This window comes from Hypanus sabinus, chromosome 5, assembly GCF_030144855.1.
Source record: "Hypanus sabinus isolate sHypSab1 chromosome 5, sHypSab1.hap1, whole genome shotgun sequence".
NCBI lineage: Eukaryota > Metazoa > Chordata > Chondrichthyes > Myliobatiformes > Dasyatidae > Hypanus > Hypanus sabinus.
This window is the reverse complement of record NC_082710.1, coordinates 29,962,123-29,988,843: the sequence shown is the minus strand read 5'-3', so window position 1 is coordinate 29,988,843 and position 26,721 is coordinate 29,962,123. Positions and strand designations below refer to the sequence as shown.

Below are 26,721 nucleotides of genomic sequence, written 5' to 3'. Positions count from 1 at the left end.
AAGGTTAATTTGCAGGTTGCATCAGTTTTAAGGAAGGCAAATGTAATTTTATCATTGATTTTGAGAGGCCTGGAATATAAAAGCAAGAATGTCATACTGAGGCTTTATAACCTGTTGGTCAGACCACATCTGGAGTATTTTGAGCAGTTTGAACCCTATATCTAAGGATGGATATGCTGGCGTTGGAGAGGGTCCATGAAAATTATTCTGGGAATGAAAGGGTTAACATATGATGAGTATTTGAATAGAGTTCTAGAAGATTAAGGAGGATCTCATTGAAACGTAGCAAATATTGAATGACCTAGACAGAGTGGACTTGAAGGGAAGTTTTCAATAGTGGGAGAGTTTAGGACCAAGAGGGTATGGCATCTCAGAAATGAAGAAGGACAAACAGAAAATGCTGGAAGAACTCAGCAGGTCAGGCAGCTGCAAAGGAAATGGTTGGTACTTTGAGCTGAGACCCCTCGTCTGGACTGGAAATGAAGGGGGGAGATGCCACAATAAGAAAGTGTGGGAGGGGAAAGAGAATGCTAGAAAGTGGTGGGTGGAGGAGCGGGGATGAAGTGAGAAGCTGGGAACTTCTGGAAAAGACAGAATCTGGTAGGAGAGGAGAGTGGACCATGGAAAAGGAGGAAGGGCACCGAGGGGGGGGGTGGGAATGGTAGGCAAGTGAGGAGAATAGGTAAGAAGCCAGAATAGGGAATTGAAGAAGAGGGAAATTGGGGGTGGGGGTGTGCGGAAGATATCAGAAGTTTGGGAGATTGATGTTTGTGCCATCAGGTTAGAATTTCTGTAGCCAAGGGTGGTGACTCTGTGGAATTCATTGCTCCAGTCGGCTGTGGAGGCCAAGTCATTGGGTATATTTAAAGTGGTGGCTGATAGATTTTTGTTAAGTTATGGGTGTCAAAGGTCATGCGGAGAAGGCGGGAGAATTCAGCTGAGAGCGAAAATTAATCAGTCATCATTGAATGTCAGAGCAGACTTGATGGGCTGAATGCTCTAATTCTGCTCCTGTGTCTTATGGTTTTACACTAAATCAAAAAGATAACTAAATAGTCATTCTCCCTTTAGTTCACTGATACAGCCAGTTAGAAAATTTTGGGTAATTGGAGCTTTGCTTTATAAATGGCATTTTTGCTATTATTAACAGACCACTAATTTATTTACAATAAATACGATTAGATTTTGGGTTAAAGGGGAACAGCTTGTTAAATGTGAAAATGTAATTTATATCAGGACTCACAATTTATGCCTCACCGGCAAAAGAATATTTTGTTTCAAGATACAGTACATTTCAGTATTTTCCCAGGAATGCCATTTTTCTTTTACACCTACTTTGCTGTGTATTATCAATAACTAATAATTTAATGGCAGCTGCTTTTAATTACCTTTTGTATGATCTCACGAGCTCCTTTCAAGCAATGATTATTTTAAAGTATTCAGTTATTTATTATTCCGCACTAATCTGGAAAAAACAACCCCTATTCCCATTTTCAATTCATTTTTCTCCCACTCATTAAGTTCCCTTGTGCTATGGTTCATTACCTGGACAATAGTGCTGGCTGTCACGCTGTTCCCACTGGGCCTGGAGAGTATTGCCCTGTAACCATTTGCTCAAGGTGTTAATGAGAACAGTATCAGTAGGGTGGTTTCTCAATCAGTCTTTCCCTTCTCGCAGGGGAGTGACTAGCACCCTGAGACGGCTCGGCCAAAATCCAGAAACGTACTATGTGGAGAACAGAGAATCGATCTGACGCATTTGCTTTGGATATACAGTGCACTATGAAACCAGGTCATGCACACTCAGTGGCCATTATATTAGGTACACCTATATACTTGCTCGGTAACGTAAATATCTGATCAGCCAATCATGCGGCAGCAATACAATGCATAAAAGCCTGCAGACATGGTCAAGAGGTTCAGTTGTGGTTTAGACCAAACATCAGAATGAGGAGGAAATGTGATCTAAGACACTTTGTTGGTGGAATGTTTGTTGGTACCAGCTGAGGTTGTTCAAGTACTGTATCGCAGAAATGGCTGATCTCCTGGGATTTTCATGCACAGCAGTCTGGAGTTCTCAAAGAATGGTGCAGAAACAAAAAAACATCCAGCGAGCAGCGGTTCTGTGTGCCAAACCTCCTTGTTAATATGAGAGGTTTGAGGAGAATTTCCAGCCTTGTCCAAGTGGATAGAAAGGCAATAGTAACTTGAATAACCATATAACCGTGGTGTGCAGAACAGCATCTCTGAACACACAGCACATCAAAATACAAAATGGATGGGCTATAGCAGCAGAAGACAATGAACATCCACTCCGTGGCCACTCAGCCTGAGAGAACTGATTGATTTCAGTTCAAAATTCAGGTCTGAAGTTCTGTTCAAAGTTCTACTGCATGCTGTACTGAAATTTAAAATTTGCAAATATTAATTCTTAACATGGAACATTACTCAACAATAGTATAAGCTGCAGAGTCAATGGCCTATTTGTCCTATTTATCAGCTGGAAGGCCATAGCCCAATTGTACTCACTTCCAAAACAAGCCATGTGGTAAATTCAAGATAATCTTTGTGGTAGGTGCAAAATCTGACACACACACAATAACGACATTTCATGAATATAAACTGGATTCATACCGAGTAGAGTGGCTTGATTTAATGACAAATATAGATTCACTTTAGAATAATGGGTAAAGAAAATAGTTTAAACTACACTTAACTTTTAACTTGCAACATTAGATTTCCATTCCTGTAAATGGACTTTTTGGCATTTGAAAATCAGTACTCTAAATTTGCCTTTGGTTAGAGTGTACAAACCATTTCCCAATCTGACATCTTCCTATTGAACTGGTCTTGTAGAAATCTTAATTTTTGATTGTAATTTCCTCTCATAATGGAAATTTCACTTTGCAGTTCCTCTATCTTGGCAGCAGCCTGTGACCGAGAAATATAATAATTAACTGACAGTCAAAGTGTGCATCAAATGAGTATTCAGTGCACTTTGTATTAGCCAATCAAAACCTGCATTAAATGAAATTCTATTCTATACTAAAACAGTGCAAATAGTAACAAATAACAATAAGGAAAGTAAGAATACAGATTATAAAATGCTTATTCGTGCGGCTGAGAGGAATTTACTCGATTTTATTATGAGTCTAACTAGCCAGCAGGTTTGTAATAGCTGGAGGAGGACTGAAAAAGTATTTAGTGCTTTCGTGCATTATATTACAAAGAAATACTTCTCGGGCTTCCAGTCGGGTACAGGTATCTATTTTAACTGACGGTTACAGTCGATTTTAATTGATGTTAACTGAGTTTATCATTGAAAGGTTGGTTAAAATCGATACCTGTACCTGGCTGGAAGAGGAAGACTGATAGTCACAGCTTAACGACTGAAATTTCATCATGGACAGTGTGGGTTATGTGCTCAGACTTGAGCACATAACCAGGCCGAAATTTTAGGGCCATATTAAATAACTGGATATAATTGGTGAAGCCATTTTTGAATAAAGTATTAAAGGTTTAGTTCTCTCTCAGGTGAATGCAAGAAATTCCACGATTTTATATGAGCTCCAGCCTAAACTTTCCATCAATTAACAAATAATCTAGTCAATATCTACTTACTGTTACTAGAATCTTAATGTAGAACATGGAACAGTACAGTACAGAATAGGAATGCTTTCTTTAATTAAAATGGTAATGGTATGATAAATGGTAATGGCACTAATGGTATGATTGCACTGCTCCTGGGAAACATTGTCTCATTCTGCCCTGTAGAGCTGATGTACAGTTAGAATGACAATAAAGTTTTTGAATCTTGAATCTTTGAATCAAATGCCCATATAAACTAATCCCTTCAGTCTATGTAACATCCATATCCCTCCACTTTCTGCACATTCTATCTAAGAGCCTCCTGAATGCCTCTGTCATATTTATCTCCATCTTCACTTCAGGCAGTGCATTCCAGACACCCTCAATTCTGTGTTTAAAAAGTTGCCTTGCACATTTCCTTTGAACCTTGTCCCCATCACCTGAAATGCATGTTGTGTACATATTGCACATATCCTACAGTATCAGGGACACTGTACTTCTATCTACTAGGAAATTAAAAAAAAACAAATGTAGCTGTAAGAAATATAAAACTAAAGCAGAAAGTGCTGAAATTGTTCAGTCACACAGCACCTGTGGAAGGGAAACAAATTCCAATGTACACCATGTCTCGGACCCTTTCTGACTCCTTTCTCTGCTCTTCCATCCCCACTCCATATCCTAAGGCATTTCCCATGCAACCACAGGAGAGCTACCATCTGTCCTTTCATCTCTTCCATTCCAACTAGCTAGGGACGCGGACTTTCTTCCCAGTTGAAACAATGATTCATTCGCCTGCACTCCTTCCATTCAAGCGTAATGCATTCGGTGTTGCGAACATGGTCTCTTCCACAAACACAAACTGGGAGATTGCTTTGTGGAGCACTGTGTCGGGAGGAGATTCCCTGAGCTTCTGGGGGCTGCCACTTCAAATCAGCATCTCAATCCCACTCTGACCTCTCTGTCTGAGGCCGCCTGTGTTGTTAAAATGAAGCCCAACACAAACACAAGGAACGAAATCTGCTCTTTCATTTGGAGATGAGCAACCTTCATAAGGACAAAGAGGCCAAAAGGCTTTTCTTTTTCTTTCTATTTGTATAATTGGGCTCACTGGGCATGCCTCACAGTTTACTATTAGCAGCACATTACAAAAAGGAGCATGATCCGCTATTTAATGGTCACATCACCCTATCAGAAACAGAATCACAAGCAGGTTTGTTATTACTGATACATGTTGTGAAATCTATTGTGTTGTAACAGCAGTCCTCTGCGAGACATTAAAAAAATTACTATAAGTTATAATAAAAATATAAATAGTTAAAAAATGAATAGTGAGGAGGTTTTCATGGATCGTTGAGAAATCTGATGGAAGAGCGTAAGAAACTGTTCCTAAAACGTAAACACTCTGGCTTCTGTGCTTTCCTCCTGATGGCCGTAATAAGAAAAGGGCATGCCCTGGATGCTGACTGTCCTTAGTGTTGGATGTTGCCTTCCTGAGGTACCGCATTTCCAAGATGCACTCGAGGGAGGGGAGTGGTGTGCCAACAATGCAGTTGATGAGTCTACAAGCCTCTGCAGCCTCTTTCAATCCCGTGCATTGGAGCCTCCATTACCAGGCAGCCATGAAACCAGTCAGAGTGTTCTCCACGGCACAGCCGTAGAAATTTGCTAGAGTCTTTGGTGAAATACCAGATCTTGTCAAGCTCCTAATGGAAGTTTACCCATCCTACTGATTGCATTAATGTGTTGGCCCAGGATGAACTGCCTGAGGTGCTGATGCCCAGGGATGTGAGGCTGCTCACTCTTTCCACCACCACCATCCCCTCATTGAGGACTGGCGTGTGTTCTCCTGTTATCTCCAGGCATAATGTTATTGGCCCTCTTATCTTAGTTTTACCCATCCATTCCCCAACATTGCTGTTACTAAGCACTAAATTGTTTCTTTTTTTCTTTGCTAGTTCTGAAGAAATGTTAACCGTTTCTCTTTCCATTGATGCTACCTGACCTGCTGAGTATTTCCAGCATTTTCTGCATTTACTCCAAAACTATGTCATTCGGTGCAAAGTGCTTTGGGACATAAGATGATTGTGGAAAATGCTATTTAAATGTTTTTTTTTACCCAATACTTTGTTAAGTAGAAACATTGGGACATGTTAAACACAAAATTAAAAGATATTAAGCAGTGCAAAAAACACAGAAACATTCTAGCACTACCATAAGAAAATTAATCCTAAAAACTCGCTATAAAATTGAAGAATGAATTTATCCAAAGAGAAATGTGATAAGACTTCTTGGTTATTCAAGTTGCTCTGGAAATTTGACTGGCCATTTGTCTGAATGATTCACTCCTGTGTGCCTCACATCATCCTCAGAATAAAACTCCTCCAGACATCACGAGGTAAATTACACCATATTTCTCAAGGACCACCAACCACTGGACGTTCCTGAAACAGCGAGATTTTAATATTGCTGCCCTGGACTGGGACACATGTTCTTCGATCTATGAGAACTCCCCCATCTCCAACAGTGCACATACACTGGCTTGTATTCTTCTGACGTTCTGTCCTCTAACCTTGCTAAGTCCAGTTTGTGTCCCTCCAATTTTCCAAGGTCCCAACCTTGTGATCAACAATTCCCTAGACTATTAACTGAATTTCAATTCTACCATGGAAATGGGATTTGAACTCATGTCTTTGGGTTCTGGATTACTAGTTGCGCTACCTAACCACTGCACCACAACCATACCTTCCTAATGTTCATTCGTGAAGTGAATCAACAGCTATGTAGTGGACCTGTCCGAATGTACTGTGCTAGAGTTCCTGTAAATATGTTTTAGTCAAATTGTTCTTTCATGTATGAGGTGAAAATCTCAACTTTGGTGCACTTAGAAATTGTACCAAAATGCATCTGAAATTTTGCTGATTGTTTCTGCTAAAATGCATTGGCATAATCATAAACATAAAACCCTCCATGAGCTGCAGAGTAAATAACGGTGCAATTACATTAGGAGATCCATTCTTGTTTGCTTCCTTCATGAATTTGACTGAAAATGGTTTATCATTTAAAGTAAGCCTTGGGGCATACCTGATTTAAAATAAGCAAAAATGGGTTTGAAAATTACGTTGAATTATATAATAAATATATAGTTGCTCTATGATGTCAGTTGATAGTTCTTTACATGTGAAAATGTTTAAAATATACCTGGAATTGTATATGTAAGAAAATAAGGGTAATTTGAATAATATAACAGAATTAGTGAAGTTAAGGGAGTTTCAACAAGAATATTTCTAGTTTTGTGCACATCTTGAACTGGATGCATTCAATAGTGAACCAATATAAAAGATGGCAAAAAATGCAAAGTATGTTATTTGGTCATAGCTGCCTTACTCTCAGATCTATTACATTAACTCAGCTGTCTGCACTGGAATCTCTACATAGCATTAACACCAATAAAAAGAAATGTAACATTTTGAAGTACACAACTCATGTAAATAAACAAACAACTGTTAAATGGTTACAAGGGATGAGATCTGAAATTTGATTTTTTATAAAGCACCACGTAACAAGGGGATAACTAGTAATTCCATATTTTATTATTAGTGTAAATTATTTGCATTATGTTTTTGATTGCTTTGTGATTCCCTATAACCATGTATTCAAATAAATGTGTATGTATTCCTATATGAACACACATTCATATGAATTCAAAAATAATGTATCATTATGAATTGTCCAGTGTAAACTCTTTGGCTGCATTTTGTAGTAAGTTTACATCAATGTCAAGCACCCTATGTTTGCATAATGGTTAAGTTGCTGGATATACTACAGCTTTGATGTAGATATAAGGATTAAACCCCATAAATGCGGCTGGGAATTTAAATTCAAATAATTAAGTTGATCTGAAATTAATGGAAAAGAGTTATTGAAGGATTGGTAGCTAGGAAACTACTACATTGCCATGAAGAACTCAAGTGTTTCACTTGTGGCATTCAGGAGAAGATCTGGCAATTTAACCCATTCTGGTCTATAATGCATTCTAAGTCCATCAACTTGGTTGACTCTTAGTTGGTTTTTTCAGTCCAGGACAATTAGAGATGGACAATAAATGCCAGCGTTGCCAATGTTCATATGTGACACGTAGATGGAGGAATTTAAGCTGGGGGGGGGGGGGGTTATATGGGAGGCAGGGTTTGAGGGTCAGCACAACTTAGTGGGCCAAAGGGCCTGTAATGTGCTGTACTATTCTATGTTCTATGAAGAACATATACATTTTTTGAATTTTTTGTAGCAAATTTTATGGAATAGGTCTTATGGCATTGTAATCTTAAATAGAGTTTTTGAAGTTTAGTTTTAAATAGTGAAAATGATGTGAGTGCTTGTCTTATGCTAATTCATCCCACATAATGGAGTAGAGTTTAAGAATAATGCTTCCACAGCAGTCTTGGTGATGGTGCAGTGGAAGATAAGAGTTTTAGAACTGACATCGTTGGTTACTCTGAAAGTTCTTTAAATGAGTAACTAGGCCATACAGATTGAGAAGCACCTATATAGTACACTTGTGGGACAGTAAGCTGATTAGAACTGAAACAGATGATTGTGCTAGAGTTGGGAGACCTGGTCACTATTCAGGAAGATTTATTGTAAAATGCCAAAATTCTGATTATATTTCTGCAGATTTATTATTTTCTTCATTCAACTTTTTGGCATTCTCATGCTGTTTGGCATCTTCTGAGGGGTCTAGACAAATCATTTCTGCTCTTTGCCATAATCGCTCTATAACTTGTAATACAAGTGCTCTCCTTGTGATTTTCCTTTTCCTGATGAAGCTGCCACTCTTTACTTAACTCACATTACAGTGCGGTGAGATATGAGGAATCATAAAAAAAATGTCTTAATACTGCATGATAGAGGTCAAATATACCCACTCTAGCACATCTAGCTGTCTTTGGATTTCTGTTAGTGAAGCTTTTGCTGCCAGTGGGTGTAATGAAAAACCTCCAAAGTGGATTGCAGTTTAGCTTATCAGTCACAGAGGAAATGTGGTGAACAAAGATTCTTCGAGTACTATCCAGCACCTCCTTCATCAGGTTGTTTTTAAAATTTTCAGCGTGCAAAGATTCATTCAAACAACAAAGGTTATTGTGACCAACTGCATTGTCTATAATTTATAGGCATAAAAACATCATTGAATTAATTGTGTAAATTTCACCTTATAAACTGAACTATGACAGTAGAAGACATTCTGCTTCTTTCTATTTTCATTAGCAGTCACACTTGATTGTTACTGCAATTAGTAAAGGCATGCTTCTAATTCAGTTGTAACAAAATGTAAAAATTTACCTCCTTTCTATATATTGCGAACTGTGCTGCTATAGTTTCAGAATTATTATTATTCTGTAAAATAAGAGAAGTATTTATTGAACAATGTCAGGTCTACAGATACAAGAATTACTAAATCCAAAAGAAATTACAAATTACAGAGGTATTCCTTTCTCAGTCCCAGCGATAAATCCAAATTAAGTAAAATACACTGAGGCCACTGGGTAACAGATGATGAATCCTGACACATTTCTTCTTTACTTAACCCATTCCTGCAAAGGGCTTTTCCAATAAAAAGGTTTCATTAATTCAAACCAGCAGCTATTTTTCACTGTCTGCCAGTCTGTATATCCAATAGTTTCACTAATGAAATAATTCACTACTATTTATCTAGCTGAATAGTATTTCATTTGTATCAAAAGCAAAATCCTACCATCATTTAAATTATTTGTAGCCCTCAATCAGTTTGTATGCCACACAATATTATATTACTTCACAAGCACGTAGATGATCAGAAAATAATAGCAAATATTCCAGTTAGGATGTTTTTTTACTCTAGGTTGTTGTAAAACTTTTGGTATAATACTTTATCTAGTTCTGTTTTCTGAAGTATAAGTTTTACTTAAAACAATAATAAAAATAAATTTACACCTTGCAATCAGATTCCTAATATGAATTACTGTTATATTAAGTCTGAAGAAATGACAGAATAAGATTAATAACTTTACAAGAGTCTTATTTTTTTAATGTGTTTGAGTTGCTAGGTTTAAGTAAAATATCAAATAAAACTAAATTTACAAAAGTATACGATTTGTACTGTATACTGATTATTGACATGAAGAAAAGTGCATCCACTAGACCAGCATTTAGTTGTGCATGTGCTGTTTAAGTTATCGATATTTTAACTGATTTTACGCACGAGTCAGTAAAAGTACGGCCACCCTATCTGTTATCAGGTAATGCCTTAAACACTTGATTAAAAGGATTTTTAACAGTTGATTTCAGAAAATGGATAGCTTGTTGATACCATTGTCTGTTCATCCTTTAGATCAATACAGTAGTCCAAAAAGACCTCTCCAACTCTCTCAGGGGTATTAGCTCTGCTGCAGTGAGGCACTGCAGGCCTTACTGGTGTAGGCAGTTCAGTCAGGCCTCCTTTCTCAGCCCTCGTTTGCGAAAATGGAATGGAATCTTTTCTGCCTTTGAAACAAAGCAAAAGGAAACTGAACTAATAAGGTGTACGTTGAAATATTATGTACATTGAACATTTAGCACAAGAATTAATTCCAAGAATTGAAAAAAAAACACAGGATGTGCCCTTCAGAGCTCCTCAGGAGTATATTAAACCAGATCAAATTGTTTTTCAAGCCAGTGAATTTGCATCATGTATGGATTTGTGAGGAAAACTTGTGAGAAAGATTCAACTTTACAAGAGTTAATCATTTAAATTTCAGGTAATTCTGAAAAACATTTTTTAAATTACCTCAAACTATATTAGATGCTCCCTCACACACTACCACATTGCACTGATTCTATATAAAAATAGAACGTTTGGGAGAGTTACTATTTTTAAAGTCTAGTTCTGTTAGGAGGCACAGCTATTCACTAATACGTTATTTGCCTGCCTTTATATTCTTTGACTTTTAAACCCTGGAAAATTGTGCCTTGCATCCAGAGTCAGGGAGCATTCAATTCAACTTTCCGGTGACATACTGCACTTACCTTGAATTTCAACGTAGTAAATGGTGACATATTGTATTTGTACTTTGATAATAAATATACTCTGGACTTTGAATTTTTGAGCTTGAACATTTGTCACTAGTTAGGGTGCAGCATTTTACGAGAAGCAAATGTGACCTCACTCAATTGGATTTGATTGAATACATTTATAGTTTTCCAGCAATCTGGATTTGAACAGTTGTCAGGAGTTCTGTGTAATGGACTAGAACATCTGGGTGGGTCAGAAAATATAGTATCTACAAAACCGCTGAGTGAGTCTTTAAGGGATAGTAAAATCATATGGAAAATACCCAATCACAAAACTGCTGAGAACAAATTTGACCAACAGGAAAGCCACATGATCAAAAATGTTTAAAAAATAAAATTAAACACTAATAAAACTAAATAATTGAACCTGCTAATACAAAAACAATTAGAATATTACAGAAAATGTAATTAATTAGAATAGGTAATTTACTGATACTTGATTATACTTCTTTCCACCCTGCCTCCTGTAAGGACACAGTTCCATTCTCGCAGTTCCTCTCTCTCAGTTGCATCTGTTCTAGTGACAAAATTTCCTGCCAAGTGCCTTTGAGATGCCTTCTTTCTTCCCAGATTTGGCCTCGCCACCCACCAAAACAGAATTCTTAGTCACATCTCTTCAAATTCCTACATTTCTGCTTTCACTCACTCACCTCCTGGATAGAGGTCCACTGGTTGCCGCTTTCCAGGCGTCAGTCTCCACATTGAAGTAAACATTCTTCACAATTCCTGCCACTTTCAATATGATTCTGCACCAGACACACAATTTCTTCCTCTGTCCTTTTGAACAGAACCTTGTCTTTCCTGTGTACATGTCGTAGACTTACAGATGCTATGTTAAAATTTACAGTTTTAGGTCATTGGTTTTCTCTTTTTGGATCAGAGCTGGCCAGTTCTGCTTTATGTTATCGATCAATAAAATTGGCTCAGCTCATATCTCTCTGCTAGAATGGTCTGACTTTTGGGGCACATCTTCAGGCTTCTGCCTATCACAGCATGTACATGTTCTTTTGCTTGTGTTCTGGTTGGGTTTTACCAGGATCATTCGACTCCAGACCTCATTATAGACTTTGGCTGATTGTTGACCGAAGAGCTAAAATTCCAGTGGTGAAGTGAAAGCGACTGTCCAAAGACAGAATTTGAATGGATGTAGCACTGGGAGTTTATTAAAACTGAAGGCAGAGGGCCTCAAAGGGAAATCATTCCAATGGCTGAAGTTATTCCTCACACAAAAGTAAATGGTTGTAGCTGATGGAGCTTAGTCAGCTGAGTCATAAGCTATCACTACAACTGGACTTCCCTTCGGATGTGCTGTAGGCAGATTCTTCAGCATGGACCTACTTTCCATCATATCATCAGAAGTGGGGGGTTTGCTGAGGACAGTGTAAAGTTCAATTTCATTTATGATTCTTCAGTGAATGAAGACATCCATGTCTGCACACAGCAACATTGAAGCAGGGGCTCACCCGTGGTAAGTAACAGACGTACCACAAGAGTCCCAGTCAATGATCATCTCCAACTCAAGGAAGTCCGATCATCTGCCCTTGATACGCAAAGGCCTCACCATTATCAGGACTCCATCATCAACAACTTGGTTGCTTATCAGGATTATATTATCAACAACAACTGACCAGAAACGAATCTGGTCCAGCCACATAAATAATGTGATCACAGGAACAGATCAGAGAGAGATATCCATTGGTTAATGTCTCACTTCCTGACAGCCCACTGTCTAGAAGGTACAAGTTCGGAGAGTAATAGAATACTCTTCACTTGCTTTATGAATGTAATTCCTAGAAATCTCAAGAAGCTCAGTTCCGTTCAGAATGCAGCAGCTTCTTTTATTGGCACTAAATATTAATTTTCCTCCACCATTGATGTGCCAAGGCTGCAGTGTACACCAACTTTAAAAGGCACTACAGTTACTCACTTGTCTTTCAGTATCGCTGGGTCGTATTCCTGGAGCTTTACTTCCAGGAGCACCATGAAGTGTCTTCACAGAAAAAAAATCAAATCGTCCAAGGTATTGCAAAGTTTCTGGTCAGTGAATGTCAACCTATCTGCTCCTTTAAACAGGTTTACAGATATGAACATTGAGATCCCCCAACCTACTCCACCCAGAGCAATTGGGTGGGCACACTAATTCACAGGAAAGAGTTAATGTTAGAACGTCCATGAATACGAGAGCCCCCCCCCCACCCCCCAGCAGTTCCATGCCTCATTGATTGCCTCCACAAACTTGTGCAGCCTTGTCCCTATTTGGCCAATCCTAACCTTCGTTACTCGACAGGCCTCAATGAGATAATGCCCAGACGATGGCAGTCAAAAGCATCATGGCATGAAAATCTGAAAAGCTTGTTTTCCCTCTTGTGTTTGTGGTTCTGAGGTGACTGGTGAAGTAAATGAATGCCTAACAAGCTCTACAGGTGTTCATTCTACAGTCTTGACTTGAAATTCCCAGCATCATCCCAAATGCTCCTTCCCCTCATTGAGTGGCCCTTGACCAACGACTTCTAAGAGTCAATGGTGATGATTCAAGGGAAGGTTGAGAAAATACTCAGAAGTTTCCTTCTGTCCACATGTAAACATTTCCTGTGTTGGAGCTTGGATCAGTGTTTCTGTTCTGGGATTCAGGTGCTGGGCACGTGAGTGAAACTGAGTTGATTGATAGTAATTAGGGCCTCGATGCTGTAAACGTAAGTGAATCTACATCAACACACAGGAAATGCTGGAGGAACTCAGTAGATTAGGCAGCATCTATGGAGGTAAAGAAAGGTTGATTCTTTGGGCTTCATCAGTGCAGGAAGTGTTGACCTGGGAGAGGGCACTAATGCTGGTTCACTTAGTTTTCTAGTGAATTTGGAGGATGTGCAGAGGCTGGGGAGAAATTATTTGGTTATGATAATTACTCTTCAGAATCAAAGTATGAACATGGCCAAGAGTAAGAAAAATACTATAGTTCACCAAGAACGTGCACTTCTGAGAATGTGTTTGAATAGATCTTCATCTTCTGTCTGTGTTGCAGAGATGGAGATATATTTGGGAAGATTAAGTTGATGGGGCAGAAGATTGTGATAGTTATTTTGCTAGATAGTGACTGAGAAACTGAGTTTCAGATCTATTAGGTAAATTCAAGCATCCTGAGCTGCATTGTAAGTGTCTGGTCTGGTGCCCAAATTTCATCTTGGAATCCACTTCAGGTGAAGAGTGATGAGTGGTTTCTCTTTCTCCATTTCTGTTTTTGGTTGGAGTCCTGGATTGTGCGGCAGATAACATAAAAGAATTATCCGACAGGTGATTGTTGCTAAGTATTGAAGAGTGACTTTAGGCTTCAACATGCACTGTTATGTTCAAACACACATTTGGCTCCCCTGCAATTGTTGATGTCATTCTTCTGGGTTTGTTTGTGGTAGCATCACCCAAAGCAGTTGTTTACAGTGCTGACAGTCACCTTTTAGGAGTACTTCCAGGTGCAAAGTATATTATAGTATCTCCTAGTGCAGTTTTGTGTTAACCCTTGCCTGTTAGGCAGTTAACCTAAATATTGAATCAGAAATGGGTTCTTATCACTGACGTATGCTGATTGGAAGAGGATATCAGCAGGGATGAGAGAAGAACAGCAATGGCTGGAGTTTCTGGGGACAGATTGGCAGGTACAGGACAGATAGATCCTAAAGATGAAGAAGTATACAAAAGGGAAGATGATGCAACTGTGGCTGACAAAGGAAGTCAAAGAGAGCACAAAAGTAAAAGAGAGGGCATACAATAGAGCAAAGAATTGTGGGAAGTTAGAGGATTTGGAAGTTTTTAAAAAACCAACAGGGGGCAACTAAAAAGTCATAAGGAGAGAAAAGATGAAAGATGAAGGTAAGCTAGCCAATAGCATAAAAGTGGATACCAAAAGTTTTTTCAGATATATAAAGAGTAAAAGAGAGGTGAAAGTGGATACCAGACCACTGGAAAATTACACTGGAGGTAATAATGGAGGACAAAAAATGGCAGACGAGTTTATGAAGTATTTTCTGTCAGTGGTCATTGTGGAAGACACTAACTGTATACCAGAAATTTGAGAGTGTCAAGGGGCAGAAGTGAGAATAGTTTCTATTACTAAGGAGAAGGTGTTTAGGAAGCTGAACTTTTTAAAAGGTAGATATTGTAAGTCACTTGGACCAGATGGAGTAACTCCCCCTCCCACCCCCAGGGTTCTGAAAGAGATAGCTGAGGAGATGGTGGAGGCATTAGAAATAATCTTTTAAGAATCACTAGATTCTCCTTGGTTCTGGAGGACTGGAAAATTGCAACTGTCACTCCATTCTGTAAGAAGGGCAGAAGAAAGGAAATAGTAGGCCAGTTAGCCTGATTTTGGTGGCTGAAAAGGTGTTGGAGTCCATTATTAAGGATGAGGTTTTGGAATACTTGGAAATACATGACAAAATAGGCCAATGTTAGCATTGCTTCCTTAAGGGGAAATCTTACCTGAGAAATCTGTTAGAATTCTTTGAGGAAATAATAAGCAGGAGCAGTGCATGGTGTTCACTCGGATTTTCAGAGAGCCTTTGTCAAAGTGCCACACATGAGGCTGCTTAACAAGCTAAGAACTCATGGTATTACAGGAAAGATCCTAGCATGGATAGAAGATTGGCTGACTGGCAGGAAGGAGGCAAAGAGTGGGAATAAAGGGGGTCTTTTCTGCTATGCTGCCGGTGACTAGTGTTGCTCCACAGGGGTTAGTGTCAAGACTGCTTCTTATCAATAATTTAGATGACCAAATTGATGGCTTTATGGTCAAGATTGCAAACAAAATGAAGATAGGTGGAGGGGCAGGTGGTGTTAAAGAAGCGAGGAGTCTGTGGAAGGACTTAAACTGGGAGATTGGACAAAGAAGTGCCAAATGAAACATAGAGTAGAGAAGCTTATCATCGTTCACTTAAGGAATAAAGGCAGAATATTTTCGAAATGGGGAGAAAATTCAAAAATCAGAGGTGCAAATGGACTTGGGATTCCTCATGAAAGATTCCCTGAAGTTCAACTTGTTGGTTGAGTTGGTAGCGAAAAGGCAAGAGCAATATTAGAATTAATTTTGAAACAACAGGAATACAAGCATAAAGGTGTAATTCTGAAGCTTTATGAGGCATTGGCGCGTCTCCACTTGGAGTATTGTGAGCAGTTTTGGGTCCGTTATCTCAGGAGAGATGTGCTGGCACTGGAGAAGATCCAGAGGTGGTTCATGGGAATGATTCCAGGAATGAAAGGGCTAATGTATGAAGAACATTTGATGGCTCTGGGCTTGTACTCACTGGGGTTTAGAAAAATAAGGGGGGGGATCTCATTGAAACCTACTGAATTTTGAAAGGTCTAGATAAAGTAGATGTGGAAAGGATGTTTTGAGTAGTGGGTGTGTCTAGGACCAGAGGGCATGCCTCAGAATAGAGGGACTCCCACTTACAACAGAGATGAGGAGGAATTTTTTTAGCAGGATAGTGAATCTGTGGAATTCATTGTCACAGACTGTTGTAGAGGCCTAGCCATTGGGCATATTTAAAATGCTCTGTAGTTTGATAGGTTCTTATTCAGAGTGTCAAAGGTTGCAGTGAGAAGGCAGAAGAACGGGGTTAAGATGAATATTGTGCAAACATTTTTATCTTGCATCTAAATGAATATTAACATATATTAATACACATGGTATCTCACTTGCTGCTTAGGATACATTGTCAGGAACAAAAATATGCATGAAATTAGCAACATAAGGAGCCATTGTTATTTATAGCAATGATTCACACTGAGAATTGATCCTATACTGCGTACTTACGGACTTAAGTGCATCATTTGCCCTAGTCTACACAAACCACCCTCATAAGCCTCTCTAATTCAATGCTGGGGTAAGCACCCATGAAAAGATTCCCAGCACAGCAGGAAGCTTTTAAAAAGTACAGGGTGGTAGGCTGGACTGGTGGACCAGAAGGACAATAAGAAATTGACACTCTGCAATGGTGCACCAGTCTATGCTGCAAAAAGGGTACTTAAGACTGTGGCTATCCACCAGGTAGACTTCTCCAGTCACAAATAACCATCCAGCCATTAATGTTTGCTTCCTGCCTCTGAATCAATTTTGGATTCAGTTTGCCACACTCCTTTAGATTCTATGTACTATTACTTTTGTTTTACCAGGCTGCCATGTGGGACTTTGTCAAAAGCCTTGTAGAGTACATCAGATTTACTGGTCTTATTGACTCGTTACCTACTCCAGCAATTCATCAAGTTAGTCAGACACAACATGCTCTTTACAAATCCATGTTGACTGTCTCTGATTAATCTGTGTCTTTCTAAACAAAGTTAAACCCAGAAACATAACCACATTCACTAACCATTTTCTTGCTTATTAACCTGCAAGTCTAGGCATTGCAAAGAACACTTCTCCTGTGCAGTTTTATGCAATCCCTGTCAGCATAATATTCCATGAGTCTCATGATGAAGTACCCTGACTGTGACAGTAGCTTATCTCTGATCATGCAGCCAACCATTTAAAAACGGATATATTGCAAATATGCTTATTTAAATATTTATATACACTTGGCGAGAGTTGAAACCATATTGGTTAGGTGCACTTGAATAACAATGTTTGGTAAAAGATAAAGCCCAGAACAGGTACTTACAAGGCAAATATTACTATTCTGTTAATAAGCATATCATTCATGTTCTCAAACTTGCAATTTTTTAAACTTTCTGCCATTTGATGTCGACAATTATCCTAGAGGCTATGAATTGTCAATTTCTAATATATTTTTATTTTCATAAGTGTGTGGTAATCTGTATTAATAAAATTTAATAGCTCAAGGACCTTAATGAGAATTATTTAAATATCAGGTAGTTTATAACTTACAATAAATTAATAGCAGAACATAATATAATGACAATTTAAATTAAACAAATTGTCAGCATTACCATCCCTTCCCTATATATCCATCAGATAAATAACTGCACGTGAATATGGAATCCTTTATTTTGTAAAGAGAATCTATGGAGCCAGACATAAACACGTAAATGCATGCTTAATATACCATATTTCAAAAACTAAAACTTTTACTAGGGGTTCCCAGCTTGGGTCCACAGACCCCACTGTTTAATGGTAGGGGTCCATAGCATAAAAAATGTCTGGGAGCCCCTGTTCTAGAGAATAAATAAACATTAGGTAGTTTTAACATGCAATAGTAATAAAATCACATATCAATCTGGCATTGCAACATTATAAAAAGTATTTCAGATTCTGAATTGAATGACTGGCACCAATTTAGTGTTTTCTCTCATTCACATTTATACTCAGTGTCTACTTTATTAAGTACACATGCTCATTAATGCAAATATCTGATGAGCCTATAATGGGCAATAACTCAATGCGTAAACACACGCAGACATGTTCAAGAGGTTCAGTTGCTCAGACCAAACTTCAGAATGCGTAAGAAATATGATCTAAGTGACTTTGACCATGAATGATTGTTGGTGCCAGATGGGGTAGTTTGAGTATCTCAGAAAGGGCTGGTCTCCTGTGGTTTTTGCTCATAACTTTCACTGGAGTTTACAGAGCATGGTGCAAAAACAACAAAAAAAAATCATCCAGTGAGTGGCAATTCTGTGGGCAAAAATGCCTTGTTAATGAGAATCATCAGATGAGAATGGGCAGACTGGTTGAAGTTGACAGGAGGACAACAGCAACTCAAATAACTGTGCATTACAACAGTGATGTACAGAAGTGCATCGCTGCAGTGGATGGGCAATAGCAGCAGAAGACCACGAACGTACTTACAGAAGGTACCAAATAAAGCGTCCACTGAACATTAATAAAAGTAAGTCAATCCAATAATCTAAACTCCAAGTAAAATCATAAGCCCAAGCCTATACCAAAGTATTGATCCAGTATAATCAAATATTAACAATTTTGTATTTCAGTCGGTCTTTAAGAAGATACTGATTTCCTTATAAATGTTTCATTACCAGATATTTTGAAATTTTACAGTACTATTTCAGACAAAGTTACTTTATTTTCAGCATTTTTATAAATATTATCTAGATACAAACCATATTAAGTTGCCTATTTATTTTTAAATGATTATTACCTCCATTCACTAATAATCTTCTTGAATTGTCACAATTTGAATTCATCTCTCCCTGTTCATCTGATCTCAATGGTTCACTGCTCCAATCTCTGGATCCTCACACACAACTGATCCTCCAGGATTATCCTTTAATAATTAAAGAGGCATGGACAATAATTTATCTATTCACTGCTTATGCATTCATGAAACTAATTTTACTACTTGCTTTTTTTATCCTCAGTACAGTAATATGCTTGCAAAGTTTGTGACAGCTTAAGGTTAAAAAGATGAAATCTTGAAAACAGTACACTCAAAAAACCATTGCAACAACATGAAGATTGTTAGAAAATATTTGTTGCCAACTTACACACTAAGTGAAATTCAGTTCCGCTAAATAAACATGACTGCGTTAAGAGTTAAGACTAGAAAATTCATTTCTGTCTCTGTTAAAAGCAATACTGAGCAACATTCCTGGACTGCTTCAATAACTTTGTAGTTTAATATTTTATATTTTGTGCTTTTCGCTAATTCTTCTGTCATTTCCATGATTAGTTTTTTATTTTTGCATGTTGTTTTTTTGATGTTTTTCTTTGTACTGCTTTTCTTTGTTTCGTGGCTGTCTGTGGGAAGACAAATCTCAGAGTTGTATACTGCATACATACTTCGATAATAAATGTACTTTGAACTATGACTGAGGTAGAAATTTTCATTTGTCAGGTCAAGTCACTTTTATTGTCATTTTGACCATAACTGCTGGTACAGTACATAGTAAAAATGAGACGTTTTTCAAGACCATGGTGTTACATGACACAGTACAAAAACTAAACTGAATTACGTAAAAAAAAACAGGAGAAAAAAACCCATTACACTAGACTATAGACCTACCCAGGACTGCATAAAGTGCACAAAACAGTGCAGGCATTACAATAAATAATTAAGAGGACAATAGGGAAGTAAGGTGTCAGTCCAGGCTCTAGGTATTGAGGAGTCTGATAGCTTCGGGGAAGAAACTGTTGCATAGACTGGTTGTGAGAGCCCTAATGCTTTGGTGTCTTTTGCCAGCAGGGAGAAGAGTTTGTATGAGGGGTTCGTGGGGTCCTTCATAATGCTGTTTGCTTTGCGGATGCAGCGTGTAGTGTAAATGTCCATAATGGCGGGAAGAGAGACCCTGATGATCTTCTCAGCTAACCTCACTATCCGCTGCAGGGCCTTGCGATCCGAGATGGTGCAATTTCTGAACCAGGCAGTGATGCAGCTGCTCAGGGTGCTCTCAATACAACCCCTGTAGAATGTGATGAGGATGGGGGGTGGGAGATGGACCTTCCTCAGTCTTCGCAGAAAGTGGAGACGCTGCTGGGCTTTCTTTGCTATGGAGCTGGTGTTGAGGGACCAGGTGAGATTCTCTGCCAGGTGAACACCAAAAAAATTATTTTAACTTATTTGCAAAAAAAATGTAAGAAGTAGAAGCAAGAGTTGGCTATACCATCCTTTGAACCTGCTCCACTGTTCATCAGGATCATGGTTGATCTCCTATCTCAGAACCTTTTTCCTGCACTGTCCCCGATCCACTGATTTCCTTAGTATCCAGAATTCTAATAAAGTTTCTTTTCAATGAACTACAATGACTAAGACTCCACAGCTCTTCAGGGTGGATAATTCCAAAGGTTTACCACCCTCTGTACAAACAACTTTCTCCTCACCTTAGACATCCTTCACCTTATTATCCCAAGTTTGTTGCTCGGTCCGACATGCACCGTCCTCATGTGACCTGCCAAGCCCTGCAAGAATTTTGCAAGTTTTAATGAGACCCTTCCTCATCCTTAAGTTCTAAACAATACAGTCACAGTCTGCACACTTCACACCTCTGAAACCAATAACTTCTACTCTACTGTTATAGGATTAGTGAATAGATCCCTAGTACAATGAAATGAACTCTTGACCTCACAATCTACCTTATTATGATCTTGTACATTATCCACCTGTACTGCACTTTCTCTTGAGCTGTTACATTTTATTCTGCATTTTATTATTGTTTTACCTTGTGCTACCTCACTACACTGTGTAAAGAATTGATCTGTACGAACAGTATACAAGGCAAGTAAATATGACAATAATAAACCAATTTCAATTCCAATCTATTGGAACTTTGCTGCAATCCTTCTGCGGCAAATACGTTCTCCCTGAGGTAAGAAGACCAAAATTGTATACAGTACTCCTGTGCAGTCACAAGGAATGCCTATACAAATACTAAAGATTTCCTTACTCTTGCAATCCACCTCTGTTGTAATAACAACTAGCATACCTTTTCTCTCCTAATTATCTGCTACACCCTATGGAGTCACAATAGACCACAGATGCTGGAATCTGGAGCAAAAATAAAGCAAGGTCTCAACCTTGAAATATTGACTATCCCTTTACCTCCACTGAATGTTGGTCAGCTTACTGAGTTCTTTCAGCAGTTCATCCTTTTCCTTCCTGCTGTATGTCATTTTGAACAGTATCATTCTCTCACCATTTATCAAATACTTATTTTGCTGTTCCGACCACCAAGATCAATAAACTCACAATTTTTCCACACTGTATTCAATCTTCCATGTTTTAACTCCACTTGTCCTTAACCTTTGAAGTCTACTCTGTACTCAGGATCTCACCATGCCTATTGGAGTTCTGGAGAATGAGAATCTCTGTTTCAAAATGGAAAAGGTTTGGCTTTTGTGCCTGTGTCACAAAAGTATCATCTGAGGGGAACTCAGAAGAGACTGACAGGAAGAATTAGACAACTGTTGGATGTATGCATAATTTTCTTCAAATTAATATTAATAGCAAGAAACTTTGCATATGCATTTGTGATGGATATTCACTTTCCAAGGGCCGAGAAGCTTTTTGTAAACCATAGCTTTCTAGCACAGGAGTACGACCTTTCCAGAGAGTCAGAGCTGTTTGTGACAAAGTTAAACCTCTAACCAATATTCTTTTCTTGGCTTTTTGTTGCAAACCAGTAATTAGTGAAGCCTTGTAGGTCAATGTTTAATTAACGTAAGATAATGGGGTTATGCTAATTGGTCTGTGTCAAACCAGACAACAGTGGTGAAGTTATTTGCTCCATTATGACTGAGTTCCAAGAAGCTTGCAGCCCAGACTGATTTTGTCATTTAGCACATCAAACGTGTCACAATTCATGAGCAGATTAAAATTTAAGGTCTACAAAATGAAGATTTTTGGGGGAGTTCACAAGGTCCCTTATGCTTTTTTTCTGGAACATTTTCAGTAGGACTGCAGCAAAATACAAAATAAAGGCATAGCAGTATCAGGAGTTGATCCCTTTCAGTACCTTGTTTTGATTAAGAGACTGTTGCAGTTGTGATTTTACTATTAAGTGCTGATTGATACTTGACAGATTCAAGTAATGAAAGTAGTGGCAAAATTCAGAAAAGCATTAACCTTTTCTCTATTCGCCATGAACCACCAACATGCAGAAAAATAACTTCAATCTTCAATTTCCATGCTGGATAGTAGAAGCTCAGTGATGTATTACAAATATAAACATGGTTCTGATGGTTTAGGCTAGTGTACCATCTATGCACATTCACACCTCTGATCATTTATTAGTAGTCTACATTAACCATTAGAAGGACGTCAAGGAGACTTCAGGAACCAAATATTCTTAAGCCTTTCACCGGACGTGAAGAGGAAAACATGGAAGGATTTATTTTGTTTTTTGTTTCCTGATATCAGGATAACTGTTCGGTCTCAATAGAGGATAACGTGATACTTGGATAGGTTAAGCAATGTGCACTTAAGCACTGCCAGAAAAGGGCAAACACAACATCTACTGTCTGATTTATTTAGCACTACAGAAAAATAACTGACTTGATCTGACAGCAGAATTTCAAAATATGTGCATGACTTTTGAAAAGTATACACGTAACATAATCACATGATGATATCCCATGGGATTGTGCCACAGAGCAAATTTCAAAGATTCTCATTCAACTGTAGACTCTTAAACAATCTGGCTTGGTGTAAACTACTGACTAGTCACACATAATTGGAAATTGCAGTCTTGAGCCACAAAACAACAATCCATTGAATGCATTATGCAAACTCAAGCATTACAAAAAAATCCTTCAGATAAAATTTCTTGATTCATCAGGAAGCATTACCTCTGCTGAAACAGGCAACTAAAAGGTCAGAGAGAAAAATTCCCCTGTTTGCTTTTGTCAAGGGTTTTTGACTTGCTGAGATATTGGAGCACTCTGGGGAGAGAAAGACTAAAACTTGCTGTCACTCTGAAGACAGTCGTTTATACAGCTGTCTGAAAATGTTTCAGAAAAAGGCATAAGGGACCTTATGAACTCCCTCAAACATGCTGCTGATATCAATTTGTTCTCATGTAAACATGCGCAGAAGGTTGTTGAGGATTTGCTCTATGAACTTTAGACTGTGCTACAAATTGCTGTACAACACTTTATGCTGAACTTGAATTTAACTCTCTAATTACTGTTCACTAATTTGCTTATTCTCCCATCTAAATTTTGTAATTGGAAAACGGGCAAATGGTGAGCATGCTTCTGTTTAGTGAAAAGCACCATAATGTGGCTACTAGTACAGTTGAAAAGAGTGAACAAGTAAACCAGCAGCTACTTCTAGGTGAAGCCAATGCTTGCAGTTGACAGTAGGTGCAGTCTTGAGGTCCTCTAAGGAATAAGCCATACCTTCCACTGACTACCGAGGAGGCTTATCACCCTCTAGGAGTCTCTTTAGCAGTCTTTTGCTGGAAGTAAGCCCCAGTACATCTGCAAAGCCTAGTCAGAACTACATCCAGACAAACTCCCTGTAAGCTGGGGCCTGAGAACCTGGGTTATAGGAAGAGGTTGAATATGTTAGGACTTTATTGCCTGGAGCACAAGAAAATGAAGGGAGATTTGATAGAGGTATAAAAAATTATGAGGGGTATAGGTAGAGTAAATGCAAGTGGGCTTTTCCTCCGAGGGTGGATGTGACTAGAACTAAAGCTCATGAGTTAAGGATGAAGGATAAAGTGTTTAAGGGAACATCAGGGGGATCTTCTAGGGAGAGGGTGTAGAACAATTTGACAGCAGAAGTGGTGAATGAGGGTTTGATTTCAACGTTCAATATGGATAAATACATGGATGGGAGGGGCATGAAGAGCTATGCTCTGGTTGCAGGTCAATGGGACTAAACAGCATAATAGTTCAGCATAGATTAGATGGACTGAAGGGACTGTTTTTGTCCTATGTATGACTCAATATCCTCATCACCCTGACACATTTCATATCATAGTGAGAGATTACTATCAGGAAATCCTTGCCCAATTACAATCAGCATATAACCTGTAGCACCAGAGGACCTCACGTGAACATTGCTATACTCAAATAAGGAATGCCTACTATTCCATGCCCAGATTACATTTTAGGAGATCTGATCTCTTGGCTGCCCTCCTCCTACCTGCACACAAACTGAGGCTAAAGACCAAAGCTCCAGAGATTAGGACAACAAAGAGTTGGTCGTGGGAGGTGAAGGATTTGCTACAGGACTGCTTTGAGGAGGTGAACTGGGACTCATCTATGAATCTGAATGAATACACAACGGATGTCGCGGGCTTTATTAAAACAGTCTCGGATGAGAATCTTCCCAGAGAATCATCTTCCCCAAACAGAAGCCCTGGATGAACCATAAGATACACCATCTGCAGAAGGCCAGATCAGAGGCATTGAAGTCTGGTGACCAAGAAGGTTACAAGAAGTCCAGGAATAATATCTGGAAATCCATCTCATGGGTGAAGTGGTAATTTGGGTCAAAACTAAAATCAATGAAGGATGCTCAACTGTTGTTGCCGGGCTTGAATTCTATTACCTCTTAAAAAATAAAATCAAGTGACATAGGTGGCAACAGGGCTTTAGTTCTAGAGGACCACAAAGCTTTCTATACTCACTTTGACCGTCATATCATGAAGGAACCATCACAAACTCCTATAGCCTCTGAGTGACCTTGTGAGTTCAGTGTCTAAGGCATATGTGATGGTTTCCTTCAGGAGAGTGAAGCCACGGAAAGCATCTGGCCCAGATGGGGTAGCTGACTGTGTACTGAAGATCTGGGCTGATCAACTGGCTGGAGTGTTCACTGAGATCTTTAACCTCTCACTTTGGCAGTTTGAGGTACCCATATACTTCAAGCAGTCTTCAATTATACTGGTACCTGAGAAGAATGTGGTAACCTGTCTCAATGACTATCATCCAGTAGTACTTACATCCACGGTAATGAAGTGCTTTGAGAGGTTGGTGATGAAACACTTCACCTCTTGTCAGAGAAGTCATCATTTGCCTACCGTTACAACAGGTCCACAGCAGATGCCATTTCATTGGCTCTTCACTCGACCTTAGAATATCTATACAGCAAAGATGCATACATCAGGATGCTCTTTACTGACTACAGCTTGGCATTCAATACTATCATCCCCTCAAAACTAATCAATGTTTCAAGACCTTGGCCTCAATAGCTGCTTGTGCAATTGGAGCATCGATTTCCTCAATTCCAGACCCCAGTCAGTTCAGATTGGAAACAACATCTCCTCCATGATCTCCATCTGCGCAAATGCACCACAAGGCTGAATGTTTAGCCCCCTGCTCTGCTTGTTTTACATCTATGACCATGTGGCTAAGCAGAACTCCAATGCCATATTAAATCTGCTGACAACACTAGGCTATAGGCCAAATCAAAGTTAGTGAAGAATCAGCATATAAGAGGGAGACTGAAAACCTGGCTGAGTGGTGCCACAACAAAAACTTCTCACTCAACATCAACAAGCCCAACAAGCTGATTATTGACTTCAGGAGGAGGAAATCGGAGTTCCGTGAACCAGTCCTCATTGGGAAATCCGAGGCGAAGAGGGTCAGTGACTTTAAATTTCTCAGTGCTATCAGATCTGTCTTGGGCACAGCGCTAAGTACAAATATGAAGAAAGCATGGCAGTGTACTACTTCCTTAGAAATTTGCAAAGGTAACACAAAGGTGGAACCCACTGATGATGGTGCTAAACGGTGAATCCTTTGCTTGCATCTTTGGAAACAGCTTTATTACTATCTTTAATATCTTTTTTTTCCCTTACAAGGCTTTTTTTGAAGATCCTGACCTGGAGTTACACTCTGACTTTGGTTTTTTGTGAGAGTGGCACCTGCTCTCAGGGCTTCACGACCGGCTGCTTTTTGATATTGCCAAGGACTAGAAGAGTAGTGCACCTTAAGGGTGCCAGATTTTTGTGGCTCTGGAGGTGGGCTGATTCAAGGCTGGTGCTGCCACCGATGACGGATGAGTCGCGGGAGAACAAGGAACATCGGAAGCAGCAGGCTTGCTGTCGAATGTGTGCCAACGGTATGGAGCTCGGAAAAAGGGACACAACAGAGTTTTAATATATACATTAATGATCTGGATGACGGGGTGGTAAATTGGATTAGTAAGTATGATACTAAGATAGGTGGCATTGTGGATAATGAAGTAGGTTTTCAAAGCTTGCAGAGAAATTTAGGCCAGTTGGAACAGTGGGCTGAAAGCTGGCAGATGGAGTTTAATGCTGATAAGTGTGAGGTGCTGCATTTTGGTAGGACTAATCTGAATAGGACATACATGGTAAATGGTAAGGCATTGAGGAATGCAGTAGAACAGAGTGATCTAGAAATAATGGTGCATAGTTCCCTGAAGCTGGAATCTCATGTGGATAGGGTGGTGAAGAAAGCTTTTGGTATGCTGACCTTTATAAATCAGAGCATTGAGTATAGGAGTTGAGATGTAATGTTAAAATTGTACAATGCACTGGTGAGGCCAAATTTGGAATATTGTGTACAGTTCTGGTCACCGAATTTTAGGAAAGATGTCAACAAAATAGGGAGTACAGAGGAGATTTACTAGAATGTTACCTGGGTTTCAGCACCTAAGTTACAGAGAA

The 26,721-nt window shown here is 39.0% G+C and overlaps 1 protein-coding gene across 2 annotated transcripts in view; it reads right to left on the bottom strand.

Moving 5' to 3' along the window:
• The window catches only part of LOC132394024 (uncharacterized), a 105,159-nt gene that overhangs the window by 68,530 nt on the left and 9,908 nt on the right, over window positions 1-26,721 (bottom strand). The window contains exons 1-5 of one of the 2 annotated variants that reach the window (XM_059969655.1): window positions 20,459-20,520; window positions 18,780-18,905; window positions 9,932-10,104; window positions 8,926-8,979; window positions 2,815-2,931 (exon numbers count right to left, since the gene is read on the bottom strand). In XM_059969655.1, coding sequence (XP_059825638.1) covers window positions 2,815-2,931; window positions 8,926-8,979; window positions 9,932-10,104; window positions 18,780-18,825 — 390 coding nt within the window. In that variant the 5' untranslated portion in view covers window positions 18,826-18,905; window positions 20,459-20,520. Of the gene's footprint in view, window positions 1-2,814; window positions 2,932-8,925; window positions 8,980-9,931; window positions 10,105-18,779; window positions 18,906-20,458; window positions 20,521-26,721 lie in introns of those variants that run through there. The other variant, XM_059969654.1, reaches the window with a different exon arrangement.